This window comes from Paramormyrops kingsleyae, chromosome 22, assembly GCF_048594095.1.
Source record: "Paramormyrops kingsleyae isolate MSU_618 chromosome 22, PKINGS_0.4, whole genome shotgun sequence".
Lineage (NCBI taxonomy): Eukaryota > Metazoa > Chordata > Actinopteri > Osteoglossiformes > Mormyridae > Paramormyrops > Paramormyrops kingsleyae.
In genome coordinates this window covers 5,962,679-5,982,679 of record NC_132818.1, presented here as the reverse complement: position 1 = coordinate 5,982,679, position 20,001 = coordinate 5,962,679, and the positions used below count along the sequence as shown (strand labels likewise).

Genomic DNA, 20,001 nt, shown 5'->3' with positions numbered 1-20,001 from the left:
GGAAGGTCTATGTTTTACCTCTTACCATCTGCTAACGGATATAGTACTCCGGATGACGGGAGGAGTGATTAAGCACACACATAGGCTCGAAAAACACATCTCAGTTGCTCTCACATATAGAAACAAGGCATGAATGCACACAAAACCTGGTCTGGTGGAATCTGTAGCGAATGGACTCACTGATGCCCACCTCAGACCCACAAACTCACAGATGTACACATACCCACACTTATAGGAAGGAGCCAGAGGCTTGTGAGCAGAAGAGGCTCAAATGGCTGGTAGAGTAACCGTGGCACCAGCTGTATTTAGGTGAAACAATGTGTGCTTTAGGGTTGAATGTGAATCATCAGCTAGCTACCTCATGCATGCTCGCCACTTGGGTAATACCTGCTGACACTGGTGCACTATCCAGGACTCAGCCAGAGACGAATCCTGAAACGTGATCTGAAGTGATGGGCTTTTTGGCTCCATGTCCAGGAAGATCTGGGGGTGGGTGAAGCAGTGCTGCGGTGAGCAGTGTGTGGGTGAAGCAGTGCTGCAGTGAGCAGGGTCTGAGTGAGCAGTGCTGCGGTGAGCAAAGTGTGGGTAAAGCAGTTCAGTGGTGCGAAGTGGTGGGTGAAGCAGTGCTGCAGTGAGGAAGGTGCCAGTGAAGTAGTGCTGCAGTGAACAGGGCGTGAGTAAAACGCCAGTGTTGCGGTGAGCAGGGGTAGGATAAGCAGTGCTGCAGTGAGCAAGGTGCCAGTGAAGTAGTGCTGCAGTGAGCAGGGTGTGGGTGAAACAGGGCTTGCAGTGAGCATAGTGTGGGTGAAGCAGTGCTACGGTAAGCAAGGTGCAGATGAAGCAGCGCTGCAGTGAGGAATGTGCCGGTGAGCAGTGATGCAGTGAGAAGGATACGGGTGAAACAGTGCTACGGTGAGCAGGGTGTGGGTGAAGCAGTCCTGCGGTACGCAATGTGCAGGTGAAGCAGTGCTACAGTGAGCAGCGTGCAGGTGAAGCAGTACTATGGTGAGCTGGGTGCGGGTGAAACGGTGCTGGGGTGAGCAGCGTGTGGGTGAAACACTGCTGCGGTAAGCAGGGTGTGGGTGAAGCAGTGCTGCAGGGTGCGGGTGAAGCAGTGCTGTGGTGTGCAAGGTGCAGGTGAAGCAGTGCTGCGGTGAACAGGGTGTGGGTGAAACGGTGCTGGGGTGTGTATGGTGTGGGTGAAACAGTGCTGCAGTGTGCAAGGTGCGGGTGAAACAGTGCTGTGGTGAACAGGGTGTGGGTGAAGCAGTGCTGCTGTGAGCAGGGTGTGGATGAAGCAGTGCTGCTGTGAGCAAGGTGTGGGTGAAGCAGTGCTGCGGTGAACAGGGTGTGGGGGAAGCTGGCTGGTGACTCTGCTACCAGCGTACAGGGAGCTGCAAAGACTGGAAATGGCTTTGGGCATATAAATATAAAGTAACTGACATAGGAGCCAAGTCAGGGACGCAGGCACTCAATTTCACCAGAACACACACACACACACACACACACACATGTAGGGTAAACATATCCTTATGGGGACCACTCATTCATTTCAATGGGAAAAATGCTAACGCTAACTATGACAACCTTAACCCCCACCCAGCCCTAACCATAACCATAAGTAACCAAACAAAATACAAGAGTTTTTGCATTTTTAGTTTTTTCATAGCAGTCACCGATTTTTATGAAATAGAGTTTTCCCTTATGGGAACCAGGAAACCGGTCCCCATAAGGGAAAAAAATGGATATTTATCACGTTATGGGGACATTGTGTCCCCATTAGGATAGGTAAACCCGCTCACGCACACACACACACGCACACAAATTTGTATTCATATCTCAAGGGGACCATCCATTTCTATGGGGAAAAACCCTAATCCTAACTATGACAACCTTAACCCCTACCCAGCCCTAACCTTAACCATAAGTAACCAAACTAAGTGCAAGACTCTAGTTTTTTTTATTACATGATTACACATAGACTAATGATTGCCATCTAATGATATAGATGTCAACCAGGCAAAATCAGGCAAATGGTCCTCAGAGGAGTTGTTCTGGGAAGTGTGGTGAGCACTGGCTAACACCAGTCCTTTAAAATGCCTCTACAGGTCTTCTGACTGTACTGAAGGAGGCCCACTCTTACCCGAACCTTCTAGGGACAGGAAATAACTCCTGAGAGAGACTCACGTGTCAGCCAGGCAACATGGCCAAACAGCAGATCCCACAAAACTTAACCATTGTGTCACTGTTCTGTACTGGAATTCTGTAAAGTGACCATACCGTCACTGTTCTGCACTGGAATGCTATACTGCAGAAGTGACCACACCTTCACTGTTCCTCACTGGAATGCTGTACTGCAGAAGTGACCATACCATTATTGTTCTGCAGTGCAACACTGTACTGCTCAAATGCTGTCTGACCGCCCACTCACATAGACACGTACACATGCAAGCCCATAGGGGGCACTAGTACACAAAGCTGATGAGATACATACACGCACATGTTGTGGACTGTAGTTTAACTTCTAGCACACTGGATGAATAAGAATTTTTTTTATCCTGATGTTCTGCCAACAGCTATATGTGTATATTTCATACTAAGTGCTAAATGTGCATTTCCTGTTTCAATCATCCATTGTGACAACTTTGCGCAGTAATATAGGGATGTGTGATAGCCTGTCTGCACCCGATCATCACAGACAGGCTCTGAGTGACTGATCGGTCTAATAGCTATTGTGCTCGTGTTAATCTGAAAGCCCACCACCTTCCTGTACTATAATCCCTGCTTTACAGTGCTCCCCGACACCCTGGCACGTACGCACCAGCTCTCTCACACACGAGTTTCACCCTCTGACACCAACAGCAGCTTCTAGCAGCAGTAGGCGGGACTAAAAAGAGACAGCGAGACGAGGAAGGCAACGGGAAGTGTGGGGAGTGGGTGGCCATCGTCTGGCGTAATTAATTAATCACGGATTGCTAAAAAAAGTCACACGCAGCCTCCAAACTCGGAGAAAGAGAGAGAGAGAGTGTGTCTCTGTGTGGAGGTGATCCTCGTTCTCCGTCTCCCAGGCCGACCCTCTGTCTGTCTGCTGCCTGGGCAGGACTTCAGCACAACCAGGTGAGATATTCAGCTGCTTGCTGCTGGGTGATTGACAAATAAGGTTTTCACTGCCTATTTTACAAGTTGTTTTTCCCAAACGATAACCATTACAAAGTGACCACATAAATGTCTACAATGCACCAGACATTGCTAATGACTATTTGTTTTTTGCATTTATGATCAGTAATAATATACTGCGGTTGTGGCATCTGCCTTTTCTCTCTTTTCAAAGTAAACAGGCATCTGTTTGAAATCAAATATATAGGTTTTAAAGAGAAATAAAGAGTTTCATCATATTACAATATTCCCGTGGCTTTCCATGGGCTGCACCACCTGACATGGCCATTACGCAAACTGAAAAAGTAAATGTTTTTTCAATATTTGAGTTAGATCTACTAACTTTTTTACTTCATCATGAAGATCACTAAGGGTCTTTATTATGATGTAATATACAGTCCACTGTTTTGTAAAATCCCACCTGACATTTGATGCAATCTATCCTTGCCAACAGACACTTTTCAATTATCTCAATGGCTTTAAAACCACTTGGTTTCAAAGGCAGGATTATGCCTGAATACTTTTTTAATCATTTAACTGCAAATTGTAATAGTTTTCTTACGCTGCTCATTTATTCAGGTGTCTGCAGCACCTGATATTTCTGGACTACATGAGCCTCAAATCCATGGTCTGTGTGTGTCGCTGACCTACTGGGGGTGATACAGGGACAGATGGGACAATACAGGGTGATACAGAGCAATACAGGGTGATACAGAATGGTTTGGGGTGGTAAAGGGTGATATAGGGCAATACAGGGAGATACAGGGTGATATGGGGTGATAAAGGGTGATACAGAGAGATATGGGGCAATACAGAGTGATACAGGGAGATAGAGGGCAATGCGGGGTGGTATAGGGCAATAGAGGGAGATACAGGGCGATAAGGGCTGATACAGGGCAATGCAGGGGTGATATGGGGTGATACAGGCATATACAGGGTGATGCAGGGTGACATAGGGGGACACGGAGCAATACAAGGTGATACAGGGAGATACAGGGAATACAGGGCAATACAGGGCGATATGTGGCAATGTGGGGTGATGCATAGAGAAACGGGGAGATATGGGGAGATACAGAGTGATATGGGTTGATACAAGACGATACAGAATGAGACAGGACGATACAGGGTGATAGATAGAGATACAGAGCGATACAGGGTGATACAAGACAGTACTGGGCGATATAAGATAATGCAGGGTGCTACAGGGTGATATGGGGTGATACAGTGAAAAAGGACGCCTGAGAAGAAATGAGAAATGCAGGGAGAGTGAGTGGCAGAGGATCTTCCCGCACTCCCCTGATAAGCGGCTCTCGCGGTCCCTGTGCAGCAGTGGATCTGCGCTCTGCTCTGGGCCTGCAGAATCTCAGCCATTAGGACACATTAGCACCTTGCGCTCCATTCAATTAACCCTGCAGGATGTGTGTCTGTGTGGCTGCCTCTGCTTATCCTAACACCTAACATTTGTGGGTGTCTGTGACAGAATTAAAGAGATAGTTCCCAGGACATCAAACCACATCTTGCAGTAGATAAAACAATGAGGAAAAGCTCAATAAACAATCAATAGAATGTCAAAAAGCCTTTAAAAAAACAACAAAACAAAAACAAAAACACATTATGCCCAGCTGTTTCCGTACAGCTATGAGAAGCGTAAGAGTGTAATGGACACCTTTAAATGCCCTGAGCATCTAGACCAGGGGTCTCAGTCCTGGGGGGTCGGAGCCCTGTGTAGCTTAGTTCTTTCCCTGCTCCACCACAAATGATACAGCTCAAGAGATGTGTGGTAATTAGCACAAGAAGTTGAATCAGGTGTGTTAAATGAGGGGAAAATCGAAAATGAGCAGGGCTCCGGCCCCCCAGGACTGGAGTTGGACACCCGTGATCTAGACTGAACAAGATGTCAGTAAAACCTTAACCCCAAGCTGAGCCCATGTAGCGTTTTGTGCTTCTGCGTTCAGTTTCTGTGTTCAGTACAAATCGTTTGACAGGGTGAAGACACAAACAGCTGATTAAGACAACAAGGCTTCTGGACACTGGTAACAAATGTAAAAGAGTACAGACCCAAATCTGCTGTGTTTTGGTCATAAGTCCAATTCCTTAACACTAGGCACCCTTCTCCTGTCACAGATCCTCCTGGATGCCGCTCTGCTGTGGCCCCACGTGAGGCGGCTTTCCGGAAACAGGAGCTGTCTGATATGAATATGCAGGATGCAGAAGGCGACTGACGGGGGAACTACACAGTGTATAGGGTGACATGCTGAATGAGTCACAAAATGCCCAAGATTATTAGCATGATAACCAGCAGGATTTCATATTACCGGGATTAGTACCAGGACTTATTACTACCAAGATTTTTAACATAATTACTACTGGTATTTATTACTACCAAGATTACTACAGGGATTTATTTCTACCAGAATTACTACCAGGATTTATTACTTCCAGGATTACTACCAGTATTTATTTTTACCTGGATTATTACTAGTATTACTTCTGGGTTTATCAAATCCCGGATTACTACCAAGGTTTATTACTACTGTTGCTATTCCGCCTGCTACCTTTATTCCACATAGCACACAAGAGAGCGCCCCCTATTGAGTACCCCCTGTAACAGCTGCTTCCTGCTGCTGGATTAGCAACCATTCAGTGGGACAGTGTGCTGTTACCCCCAGAGCCCGGATCAAGGAGCCCTGTGAGGAGCCGGGGGGGGGGGGGGCAACACGGGGCCGGGCCAGGCAGGTGCCTCAGAGAGATGAAAGCGCCCCAGGCCCCGCTGTCGGCAGCGCGGGGGTCCTCCTCCTCCGTCTGATCTCCTCTTCATCCTCCGCTCATTGTTCGGCCTGCCCGTTTCAAGCCCTATGCTCTAAAGGGCGTGATGAATGTAACACCACGTCTGATCTGTGCTGCCCAAACACCTTCATTTATGAATTTATCCGTCCTGCCTAATATGCCGCGCTATAAATAGCAGTGTGTGAGATGAAAGCAGGCAAAGAGAATGCAGTGGGGTTCAGGGCCTGCCCATCCCTCTGCGTGCCGCTCTGCTTCCCTGTCTATCTGATCATCTCCCCGATCGTCCTTCCTATTAAAAGAGGAACTCCCACAGACTGCGGTAACGTTATAAGCTGTTCGTCACGTGCGGTGAGATAGCCATCTACAGCGATGGCGTTTCTGCTTCTGTAAGTAAAAACGCAGGCAGGATCTCGCACTTCTGCAAAATTCGCTTTGAGCAGCTGGTCTTCATCTGAACCGACTATGGAAATAAAACGTGAGCAGAAGGTAGAAACCCCCATCGGACACACGCTGCTGCCTTTCAGAGAGGATGGAGTGCACTTTCTATAACCTTCCAACGGACATGGGAACCACAATATCTGACAAAAGAATATTTTTAGTAAACAAAGTGCAACTCCTTAAGTCAGAAACTTTGAGTGGCATTATTGTAGGGATATTGGAAAAAGCGGGAATTTTGGGTCGAAGTCCTGTCTGAATGGTCAGAGTGTGCAGTATTCTGGGACAATTTCTCATGAAGCACTCAGATCAATGGCCCATAATGGAGCTGTATACCTGAACCAAAACTGTCTTCTTCTTAAAGGTACAACAGCAGACTGCATTCTGTCACATAAAGCTGCAGCCTTCCTGTTAGCTGCTCTGTTTTTTAACCATCATGCCAGATATTTTTGTCTTTTTTGTGCATCTCACATTTTCAAGAGATCTTGCTTAATTAGGTGGGCCAGATTCCTTTGGTGAACCCCTCTTCCACCTTCTCTCTATTTTCTCTCTCTGCCTTTCACCAAGGAGGAGAAAGGAGAAGGAGAGGTGGAAGGAGAGGGGGGTCAAGGTGGAGAAAGGAGGAGAGAGCTGAGAGAGACTGAATGACATAGGATGGAAAGGAGAAAGAAAAGCAGCACACACACACACACACACACACAGAGCTTATAGACACAGACACCAACAGACACACACACATTCAGACAGACACATACACACGTCCTTATACAGGCAGTTACAATAAGTGTTAGGAAACAGGCAATGGGCTAATGCTCAGGTCAAAGGCTCCAGGCAAATTTGTGCTGTGACGTTCAGGTGCTCAGCGTCAGCTTAGATAAAAGTTTCCAGGAACAACAGAATGAGGGATATTGAATACCAATGTGAATACTCAGCAAAGGAGCACATTACTATAGAGAGGCAACCCGGGGACATTTCATGGTCATCCATCTGCCAGAACTGACACGGCTGAGCCCGTGTAGGTTAGGCTTGGGGTTGGGGTTAGGGTTGGGGTTAGGGTACCGTGTCGCTGTGCAGGTGTCTGGCAGCCTTCAGCATCATCATCAGCAGCATGCGACTCCTGGAACACGAGCATGAAAAATCAATCCATCACAGCCGCTTTCCGAGCTCGGTGCCCAGAAATAGCCCGGCTCCACGTCAGCGCCCCCCCCCCACCCCCTTCCCGCATGCTGGCCCGCCACCGGCACTGAATAATTCACGGCCAGCGAGAAAGCAGAGAGACAGAGACGCTAACTTCCTACACGTGACAGACCATTGCCGAGGCACCCTATGAAAAACACAGACCCCTCCCCCCCCCCCCCCGTGCACCAATGACCGGGAACATGAACACCCCCCTCCGGCCCCCGGACTCTTGTCTGCACATATCTGACTGTCTGATCTGCTGACTAAGGGACAGCCCAGGTGATGGCTGTCCTGAATGAATGACCATCCTACCTGCATGGCAGACTGATTGACTGACAGGTATACCCTGTAACTGTAGGCCACGACCAGCTGACAGACATATTCTCATCGACACCTGAAGGGCTCTCCTACTGCCTAAACTGGAGGCCCTGACAGATGAGCATAAAGTGTATAACAGGAAAAAAGCCCCAAATGAGTGGTGTGGGCTGTGAGAGCTACATTTCATGTCGTTTTACATCATCGAACACATTCATATAGCTGGTGTGCTTTACGTGCTCCCTCACCAGCCAATCACATTCATATAACTGGTGTGCTTTACGTGCTCCCTCACCAGCCAATCACATTCATATAGCTGGTGTGCTTTACGTGCTCCCTCACCAGCCAATCACATTCATATAACTGGTGTGCTTTACGTGCTCTCTCACCAGCCAATCACATTCATATAGCTGGTGTGCTTTACGTGCTCCCTCACCAGCCAATCACATTCATATAGCTGGTGTGCTTTACGTGCTCCCTCACCAGCCAATCACATTCATATAGCTGGTGTGCTTTACGTGCTCCCTCACCAGCCAATCACATTCATATAACTGGTGTGCTTTACGTGCTCCCTCACCAGCCAATCACATTCATATAACTGGTGTGCTTTACGTGCTCTCTCACCAGCCAATCACATTCATATAGCTGGTGTGCTTTACGTGCTCCCTCACCAGCCAATCACATTCATATAGCTGGTGTGCTTTACGTGCTCCGTCACCAGCCAATCACATTCATATAGCTGGTGTGCTTTACGTGCTCCCTCACCAGCCAATCACATTCATATAACTGGTGTGCTTTACGTGCTCCCTCACCAGCCAATCACATTCATATAGCTGGTGTGCTTTACGTGCTCCCTCACCAGCCAATCACATTCATATAGCTGGTGTGCTTTACGTGCTCCCTCACCAGCCAATCACATTCATATAGCTGGTGTGCTTTACGTGCTCCCTCACCAGCCAATCACATTCATATAGCTGGTGTGCTTTACGTGCTCCCTCACCAGCCAATCACATTCATATAGCTGGTGTGCTTTACGTGCTCCCTCACCAGCCAATCACATTCATATAGCTGGTGTGCTTTACGTGCTCCCTCACCAGCCAATCACATTCATATAACTGGTGTGCTTTACGTGCTCCCTCACCAGCCAATCACAAAGCCTGTGTAGAGTACTGGGTGAAAGATACAGCTCCAGTCATCCCACAAAGCCTACACACCTCGCCCGTCTTCATCTGAAAGGCAGATAACCAGGTTATTGCAACCAGGTTAATGTAGGTGAGAGTCAGTCTCCATGCACTGCTGTCTGAACAGCGAGCCCAAAGTCGAATCGCCGATGGCGGCAGTGTGGGACAGACTCGTATCCTCCTTCTGCACAGAGCTTTTCGATGGGGGCGGGGGGGGGGGGATTTTTAAGGCAGGGCCATGTAAACAGGCTGCTTATTTATATTCACAGACTGACACCATATGAGTAAAGATGATCTAGTGCCTTCATTTATACGACAGATTTTTGGAGAGGGCAAAAAATAAAATTAAAAAACACAGACAATAAGAACGAGCACCTGCTTCTTAATGCCAACCTGTGTGTAAGAATGACAGGCAGCATCTGGGTAAATGCAGCCAACACACAGCTTGACGTCTCTCCTGTTGCTGATCTCCACACCTGCAGGGGGCAGACTAGAGCACTTTACTAACTGGCTGATACTGGCTGATGCCTGTGTCTGGCCTTTGAGGTGTGTAAAAAGGTGTACAGCAGCCCCCGACCACCATCACAAGCACTCTAGTTACCAGCAGGGACAAGCCAAACAGAGAGGGACCAATGAATTATTTACATTCTGCAGATTAAATGTAGATCACAGACTCCACGTTATGACAAAGAACATACTGGAACAAACGTCTACCCTGACACACCCCAAAGCGTGCCTAAAACACAGCTACACACGCAAATGACCATACGCATTGTTACTCTAACCCCTTGGCACACCCAGATACAGCCAATCATAACTGTCGGCTGGATGAGGCCCCGCCCCCACCAGTGAGGAGTCTGGAGTTTCAAATCAAACCACGCCTCTAGGTTTCATGATCGCTGCACATAAACCATGTTTACTGGCCAAAAAGCTACATCGGCAACACCAGCATCTATTCAGGTGCCATTTAGCAATATGGGAGCTGCCACAGAACCACATTTATTAACAATTATTAGCACAATTATTGCTTAAAATGTTCATATAAAGGCAGGGATATTTTAATGAAGAGAAACAGGGTGGCTGTCGTAAAGAAATCCGGAGGAATCCCTAGCTGGGAGGTGAGCGTTACTCTTAGCGACAGGCCCAACTCGGAGCAGGCTGTGTGCTCCACAGAGCTCTTATCAAACACGGGGCCACGCTGAGAGCCCCCAGCAAGCCCCCAGCGAGGCTGGCCCACCATGTGATGTACTCCTGCATGTTTTATCGACCTGCCCGTTTTGAAGTGGCTCTACTTTGATGTGCGTTCAGTTACTCCCCAAACGCGGCATTTCGACAGGCGCTGGGTTGCACATGTTGAGGCCGAACGGGCCGCAATGCAGCTTTTCGCTGAGAAAAGCCCAAGTAAAAGCCGACCGTAAGATACATGCATATTTAAAGAGTAAGGCTGGATGAAAACTCTCCCATAGACAGCTAGGGTGAAAAATGACAGCAGACCGAACAGAAGCTCAGCTACTGATTCTAGGTCAGGGTATCTATAACGGCCATATTTATGAACAAATATGGAAACAGAAGATATCACGCGAGTGACAGACATTTCAGTGTGAGTGCGACACTTCCCGGAGAACACAGCAGCACATATTTAATGAGAGTCGAACTTTCCGAGTTGCGACCACAGAATCGATCGATGCAAACAACACCAAATTTATTTCAAGAGGCCTAACGAACAGCTCATTTTAAAAAACAAAACCATTCTCAAATTCAGTTATGCCATTATTCCACTGAGCTAGACAGAAGCTTCTCCTACTATTAGGCATAGAAAAAAGATTTTTCATACCGGAACATCAAACTCATATGTGATTTTATATTATATATGCTTTGGAAAACTTGAGTAGCTTTTCAAAGTCAACATCACACATACAATACCCTGTCTTTATACCCAGACCAAAGAAGACCTGCACTGTGAAACAATATTTAAATAAAGAACAATTTCCAATCATTAGCCTCAGCCTCTCCCAGAAATATGTGCAGGATTTGATGTGCTTATTGAAGCCAGCAGGGATGTGAATGTAGCAGTGCATTCAGGCGCACTGTAAAATCACTGCAAATTAAGCAGGAAGGTTGAAACGCGGTAATGAATGACGGCGTAATTCCACTCCCTTACAATAACCACTAATCCTGTGAGAGTGGCAGCGATCCGGATGCTTCCGTAAGCCGCAGAGGGCGGAGGGTGAGCTGCATGTCAGGACGGGTGTCAGAGAGCCGTACGGCACTTCACTGCATCTGAAGGAGGGCGGAGGGTGAGCTGCATGTCAGGACGGGTGTCAGAGAGCCGTACGGCACTTCACTGCATCTGAAGGAGGGCGGAGGGTGAGCTGCATGTCAGGACGGGTGTCAGAGAGCCGTACGGCACTTCACTGCATCTGAAGGAGGGCGGAGGGTGAGCTGCATGTCAGGACGGGTGTCAGAGAGCCGTACGGCACTTCACTGCATCTGAAGGAGGGCGGAGGGTGAGCTGCATGTCAGGCCGGGTGTCAGAGAGCCGTACGGCACGTCACTGCATCTGAAGGAGGGCGGAGGGTGAGCTGCATGTCAGGCCGGGTGTCAGAGAGCTGTACGGCACTTCACTGCATCTGAAGTGCACATCTTTGCTGAGACCTGTGTGAATGTGCTCAGCACAGGGCAAAGCCACCAAGTCACCCTCTGCTACCATGAAATACTATCAGCATTAGTGTGTTAAATGACGTTTCACGCATTGGCATGCTTTTGGTCTTTCATAAAGGGTTTGACTTCGGTGATACATCACCCACTACAGAACTTGCATGCAAACAAACAAACCCTTTCCTCCCAAATTCTTTTCTTTACTTTCTCCTAATCTACCACAGACCAGGTAGAATACATGTACATCTAAATCAACAATGTAACAATACAGGAACACTGAGACTTTTGGCAGTGATGACAGGACTTTGAACAACCCAGCGATTGGGATCGACTGTGAACTTTCAGCCGCTGCCTGATTGAACCCAACATGAACCAACAAAGTCACCCATGTTAGACCAGTGAGCTCTAGTAAAATTTTAATGCTTATATGGACGAAAGGGATTAAATACCACCAAACACAAAACTAATGACAGAAAGCAGGGAATGTACAAACAAAAAAAGATAACGTTAGGGACAGCTGTGTAAATCGAGTCGAGCGTGGGGCATACCAATGGGTTACAGCTTTTAACAAGGCAGAATTGAATTATGGGAAGTATTAATAGGACCAGACACAATCGCCAGCCCTGTCAACACACGGCGGTGGCGGATTAAGGGCTTCAAACGTCTGGTCCTCTCTAACATCACCCACTAATCTCTGATGTCATTATAGGAGCGAAACTGAGAAGCTTTAGTACAGACAGCCAGCAGACTTTCTCATAGATCACCCACAACACAGACCCCCCTCTATGCTAAGCAGACTGGGTGGTCTTTTCCCAATCACACCCAGAGAGGCCAGTGACCAAGGCCACCCAACGCAGATGTGGGGAGACAACGGCAGTATGTAAAGAAGGCAGTGTCTCAAACCGAAAAAAAAAGCCCCCAAAATTGTTTCCCACCACATCACTCTGGTTGAACACGGTTACTGGTGAGGACAGGTCAGTAGAAGGAGGTTGGTGGGGGTGGGGGACTTCAGATGGTGGACTGAACCATCTGAACGACGGGGGTGGAAAAGCTATTTTCATTATACTATGACCGTGACAAATAGATCAATAAAACCATAGTTTTTCTTTTATTTGGCCTGTGCATCTTAGTATAGTCACTGCCTCAGATATTGTACCTTCATCCAGTGTGTCTTACACTGCCTTCCTCCGTGACATAAAACAAAAAACCCACTATTCAGCGCAAACGATCACCTATTTACACTGCTGATGCGTAAAACAACACAAGTACTGTACAACCCGGTTATATTGTTGCCAGAACACTCACCGAGTCACAAACATGTGAAGTGTGCCTTAACATTTCCATATTCTCTTGTAAGACCTGGCTGCTGATTTATCACTAATTCAAGGGTACAGTCACGCCTGCGTATTCACAGATAAACCCCAAACCAATAGACGCACACAGTGGAGTCGTGCCACACAGATCATGCATTACCTTCATTAAGCGCTTCATGGAATAATCTCTCTTACACACACACACACACACACACACACACACACGTACACACGCTCGCACCCACAGCAGTCAGCTTGAAAGACAACCTTCCGCGTCCACTGTGAAACTGATGAACATACCACACACAGGGACAGAAATACGCAAAGACAGACACACTTCCTATTCTCCCCGAGCCCTCGGTTCCATACATGTAAAGTGGCGCCCCCCCCCCTGCCTCCACCTTTCTCCCCCCCCCCCCCGTGAGGCTCTGAGGCTGCACATGCTGACATCAGCAAGCAACACCGCAGCAGCGGCACACCGCCTCCCCGCCATGGCTGCAGGAAGCAGCGCAGCGCAGCGCGTCGCCAGAGCCCCGCTCGCGCCACTCCGTAAGCCGAAGTGCACCAGCATGCGGAGATACTGTGTCATTTCAAACAGGCGTGTAAACAGCCTAATCGTGATCGATTCTGTCTAATCAATGAAAAAGGGACGTGGTATAAGCAGTCATACCTACGACTTTATAATAAACGGTGTACTAACCGCGTATTAGAGCTTTATTACAAAACACGAGCATAGAGATTTCCAGACACCTCTTTGTGGGGTCATGCCATGTAATTAATCTAATTCAATCACAAAACAGATCCTGTGCGTTTTTACTCACATCACCTACCAAGCCAAGCTGACAGACCTGCGCATAAAATAACGACTATTATCTTTATTATTATAGACTAAATCAAAATCAAACAAGATGACGGAGTCGTGGAAGCTAATGATCAAATGGTCACTAAGTGCATTAACAGCATCAACACCTTGCCGATACAGCCCGGAGTATCCCCGCCCACCCATCTATCCGCATTTACACTGGACCTCATAACACCATACCTTCACTCCGGAAAACCCAGTGTCTTTAAAAGGATATGGCCATTCGGTGATCTTTTTGGCGTATTTTCTCACGAAGTTGTCCTCACTAAAGATGAACAGGGACCGGTTGACTGTGAAACAGTTCTGGCGCACCGGTATCGGGTTGTAAAGGGCCATGGTTCGGGCTCGCTGGGCCATCGATTGCTTGTACATCCTTTGGGCTCCCGGCGGGCCACCTTGCCTACTGCCGCCGCGGCCGGGACCCCCCTGGCCAGGTCCTCCGCCATACCTGGACGGCACCTCATCTCCAAACCGCGCCATTCTCTAGTCACCAAACGCCAGTCGTGTCGAAGCAGCAGAGAAGGTAGCGAGTAGTCAACGCAGCCACACCACATTACATCCCATCTGCTTCAGGACTAAATAAGCATGCAACTGATATGATCTTCGGTTCCGTCTTTGCCAGAAAAACAGTAAGAACGACGGACGCCCATGGAGAGAATATCCGCAAATATTTATGAAATCGGGCAAGTATGGGTGTGAAAAAGGGAACGTGTGGCGAGCTGGCTGCTTGTCCACCTATTACCGTAGTACGGTCCTTCTCCGGCTCGGTTTTATGTTAAAAAAACTAGCATAAACATATTCTAAAAATACACTAATAAAAATGTTCTAGTTGGTCCAAATGGTCTCCAGATCCACGATATTGGGAATTTTGAATCATTTCAATCGGGCAAGTTGGATTCAAATACAGCACTGAGAGGTTCAAACAGCAATGGTTATCATAACTGTATAAATTATGAATATGATGCCAAAGCAGTGATTAACTAAATCATACGCTGAAAAATAAAAATAAGGATCCAAGTCCACGGGATTTTTTCAGCTGGGCATCTTGTCTATGGTTGCGGCAGCGCTCGGATTTTTTTACACAAAAAAGGAAAAGGGGGGACATGAGTTATTTATTTATTTCTGAAGCATCCGCAATGTTTGATACAGTGCACTCATATTCTGCCTACCGCTGCCGCACACTCGGGTTACACACATGCAGCCTTCCGACGATCATGGATCTTCGTGCCAGTCGGCGATACTCCTTTTCCCCCGTTGTTTTCCCCCTGGATTGTTCCCCTTTTTAAACAAAGACGTAATCTTGCCAAAAATGTTCAAATTCTGGCTTACTTGTTTTCAGATATAAAACGACATCCCCTGTGCAACGCTCATCATCTGCACTCCAATGTTAGTACGGCAATCCACGCGCATCCAAATCCAAAGCGGGAGCAGACGGACTTAAATCGGAGCATGATCATCCTTCGCAGACGGCAGCAGCCGCCCGGCTCTCTCACCAGCTCTCACGGTCTCCGCCACCAGTCTGGTCGCAGTGGAGGGACCGCAAACCATCCCCGCCCCAAAGAATCTCCCCGGTTCGTAAAACCGTCCTGCACGCTGCGATCAGACTTTGCTCAGCTTTGCTACGTGCAGTCCGGCGACCCGGGCGGGGTGGGGGGCAGCTGATGCTCTAGAAAAGCTGCCTTCTAAAACAAAACGACGAAGGTGGTGAGAGCCTCCGATCAGCTGGCAGGTCGAGCTATAATGAGCATCTGATCAATTCAGCGCTGCCGAAGCGCCGTCCTGAAATCTTCGGCCAGCCCTTTGCAGCACATGACGCGCACATCCTCCTCTCATTCGCTTTTCGCTTTCTCTCTCCAACTCTGCCTAGCCGATCTTGGCTCGATCGCTCCATCGGGGGCCAGCGACATCGTTCTGACTATACGAACGGGAAACGAAATGTTTCATTATTCTACTATCTGTTGTAGCACTGCCAAGCACATTATATGATCCCTATACATATATCGCATTAACAGTTTTAAGTAAAAAAAAATAAAATCAAAAAGAGGGTGGGGTGCAACTGTGATTGTACGTTGAAATCGGCGCTGTCATTTAAAATCGGAGTAATAGGTGTGATTGTCCTTACATGCTTTTACTGGAGTGAATAAGGCACGACGAGAAGCAAGTGCTCGCACAGACGCGGGAGTGGAAGCGAATCTCTGTGGAGCTGCGCTGCTTTGCGGGGAGACGCGGCGTGGAGAGCCACAGACTATTCTTAGCAGGGGACATCTGAAAATTAAAGGACATAATCTTATAAGCTCCCTTGACATTACCATCCTTCACCTCTCACGTGTCTTTCGGTGGTTTTGAGCACAGGTATGGCGTTAAATATAGATTACCGCATTATAAAATTCATATATTTGTTTTTTTTTAGCACTTCATTAAGTTACATGGAAAATTTACGGAGTTGGAGCTACACAATTAAATTACTAAATAAATTTGCCATATCTGTGCTGATTTCGGTAATCGACTTCACGGAGCCACTTTGCAAAAAAAAAGTAATTTGAAATGAATAATTTAGAGATAAGGTGACGTTTCTTTTCAATTTTGAAATTCATTGCGCACTAATATAATAAGCATTCGTCAGATTTGCGATAGTCCATTTTTTACCCCCTGAAACATAATTATGTGTCATAGAAACCAAGACGATAAACTATGACCCGTCTACCTTTCTGGCTGTATTTGTAAATACTACAAAACAGAAACAAACACAACAACGTCAATTCCAATTCAGACAAAGGCCGAATAGCCGTGAACCACCTAAATGTGCATAAAACGTCACATTTTTAGACACGTATGGTTCATTATGATCACGACATCTACGGAATTCCCAATCTCAACATTTGAGGAAGAAACATTTCTAAGATTGCCTATTTATCATGCCATTGCATAAATCCCGTCAATAGTCAATATGATGCACGCTGTGTTTTAACTGCAAGTAAGAAATGATCGATTTAGTCAACTGAACACACAAAGCATTTCAATCCTGACTGCACGTACTGTTTCTTCAGAAACAGATCTACACCATGCATTTGTCCTTAATCACCCTTAACCATTTACCAATTGGGTCAAAAAAAAAAAAAACTGGCCAAGCGTTTCCTCTGTGTTTCGCATTAAACGAGCAGGATGCGGAGGAATCGCCCAAACCCGCCCCGGAGTGAGATCAGCCGTGACGGGTGATCCCAAGGTCAGGGCGCCTTTCTCAAGGAGCCCCGACCAGGAAGGGCAACCGGCTGGAGCGTCACGTCGTCGTTTCACAGAATTCACGGAAATATACGCCTGCAAATAGAGAGAGATCTACAATATCAAAACACATACTTCAACATTGTATAGACGCATAACTCAAACTTAAAAGTAATTTACATTTTTTTATATGGTCACCTTTACTAATTGATAACTGGGTTAACAATAAGGCGAGATGATCAATACTACACTATAGCCTCTGTGTGCAGCAGTTCAGCTGTCAGAAATTGATTCATTTTGATACATTTAATCTGGAGTTGACACAACAATAGGACTGATTCTAATCAGAGAAAAACAAATGAACAAAGACAAAAAGTATCTCTTTTTTAAACTGCCTTATTATTACCCCCTGAAATCTTTCGCTTGATGCCGAAACGTGCATCTTTCTGGAAAGAGAAACATGGTCTCGAATAGTGTTTTTGGGGTCGTTATACATTTGAATTGAAAGCCGTTCGAAAACCGAAACTGCAAGACCCTTCTTTCCCGTTACCTTCTTCGGAGAAGCATTTTTGACGCCTGTTTCATCACAGCTGTATCGTAGAGATAGTTTGTCTGGCTGCGGGATGAAGTCAACATGTTTGCAGGAGGTGATGAGAGACAGAGGGAGGCTTCGGTATCCGAGAACTTCGCTCATCTGGATGGAAAGGAGAGACTGCACGTTTTCACTCCTAAGATCGAACAACCTTTTGACTTCTACGTAACCTTTGACAATGAACGAAAACTCAGCATCAATCCCGTTAAATTTAAATTATGAAGTGTATTTTCAGTTTATAAATAAACAAGCGAAACTAGTAAAGAGACGTGCTAATGCGATATTATCAACTTTAGTCTGTTACTTACCGATCCGACGCAAAATACTAGGGTTTTAAAGTACCGTACCGGTCAAACTCGTGACAGCAAGTAAAAGAAGAACGTGACGGAAGAAAAGAGTGAATCCATATAGCCAACTACTGTTACATTAATGGCAGACTAACGTGTTTTTTCCCTAACCCGACATATATTAACATTTCTCCCTAAATGTCACACAATGTGATCACTGTAAAAACTATCAGAACAAGGGTGGAGATGAAGGAAAACTGAGAGCGATTCGGGATGAAATGGACGGACAGGTCAAGGTTCCACAGGCAGGCAGCCGGCGAGGACCATTTCTGGGATCATCTCCAGCAGATTGGGCTGAACTTCTAAGGAAATACCTTCCGTGTTTAATGAATAGAGCGCCCAGAATGTGTTCAGCTATAATATAACTGTAAAAGTTGGCTATTTCAGCGAGTCTAAAATTTGATCTGCTTTTATTACGTAGGTGGTGTTTGTAATTTATTTAGTCTTTTCTGTAGTTTATATTCCTTTTCAACGTGGTACTGATGTTTAAATTGTAATAAAATAAGAAACTCCAGACTTTCCATGGCTTTTTACTGTTGGTGTATACTGAGTTTTCGAACATTTGTGTTTTTATTCATTCCATCCATCCATCCATCCATTCCATTCATTTAATTGCTAAATGCTGCTGCTGTTCATTCCAGTCTGTTTCCCTAGCTCAGTTATTCCAATTAGTGGTTAATCACCCGTATCGCTTATCCCATGTCCTCGAACAAACATCTGTATTAGAATTTCCTGAAAGTGTCATAAAAGCTCAAAAAAAAAAATCGTAAATATTTTAAACAGCCAAAAATATCAGGGATGCGGACCTGACATAGTTTGACACCCAAAATCTGAGCAGAACCAGTGTGCTGCAAGGAAGCAGCCGCTGTAGAGCGCGTATCATGTGCCCTGCTCCAGCCAATCAGCTGCAGCTTGAGTCGTGGGGGGGGGGGGGGGAGTTACAGAGACTGGCCCTCAGCTGCTGGGCCTCTGCTCACGGCCACAGCCCCCTGGCACCCTGCGGGAAGCACGCAGTGCCAGCGCCCCAAGGACACACCACCTCTCCATGGCGCAGGAAAGCATGCGACGTGGCTCACTTCCCTCTCGCTCAGCTTCAAACACGCTTCACATGCCCTGCTGCCATCCTATACACCGCGAGGAGATGGCAGACGTGTCAAAAAGAAGAACAGCGAGGGCAATGAAGATGTCTCATTGAAGATGTCATATGCATCTCACTTAACGGCAGATGCATGATGAAGAAGACATCACTCATCACTTATGCATTTTAACAGTATTTAAAACAAAAATATTACTCAGCCTATTCAGCAGTCAGGGATTTGCGTGATTATGCATGTAGTGGATACACACACTGTATTGTTACTGTCATAGAAGAGCGTGTTGCTTTTGCTTATCCACAACTGGCTGTGTGAATATATCCGCGGACCTTAGTGTTCTGGTCCCGGCCTCATGGCACTGCCGAAAGCAGACCTTCCTCATCCGTGAGCCGCATCTGCAAGTTGCCAGGAAGGAGCGAGCGCCGTATAGCCTGAGGAGTGAGAAGGAGGGCGAGGAGGAGAGGAGAGAGGTGGGGGGCGAGCGGAGGGGGGGAGGGGTGACCGGCGAGTGCGGGGAGGTGGGAAGGAGAAGCGGCTCAGCCATTATGGGAACCAATGAGTCAGGCGTATTTAGGACCGACATCACTTCTGATAGATGCTGAGAGCGCAAGATGGAGAGAGAGTTCAGCTGCAGTTACACACACACAATTTACACACACTGGGACTTTTAATGGGGAGAATGGAAGTATTAAGGAAAAGCAGGAGTGTGAGGGGAGGGAAGGGACGAACTGCACAGAGAGGGCAAGTGCAAGCATACGGTGTACCTGCGGGGGGGTGGGGGGGGGGGGGGGGGGGTTATATCTGCTCTGCAATCATAGGCCCAGTGCTGCCACCTGCAGGCCAAGCAAGGAATCGCAACTTCC

At 47.0% G+C, this 20,001-nt stretch overlaps 1 protein-coding gene across 1 annotated transcript in view; it reads right to left on the bottom strand.

Moving 5' to 3' along the window:
- cacna1aa (calcium channel, voltage-dependent, P/Q type, alpha 1A subunit, a) overlaps nucleotides 1-16,165 on the bottom strand; it is an 80,164-nt gene extending 63,999 nt beyond the window's left edge. The window contains exons 1-2 of the mRNA XM_072705151.1: nucleotides 16,009-16,165; nucleotides 14,105-15,801 (exon numbers count right to left, since the gene is read on the bottom strand). Coding sequence (XP_072561252.1) covers nucleotides 14,105-14,366 — 262 coding nt within the window. The 5' untranslated portion in view covers nucleotides 14,367-15,801; nucleotides 16,009-16,165. The remainder of the gene's footprint in view (nucleotides 1-14,104; nucleotides 15,802-16,008) is intronic.
- Between the last annotated feature and the right edge of the window lie 3,836 nt (nucleotides 16,166-20,001).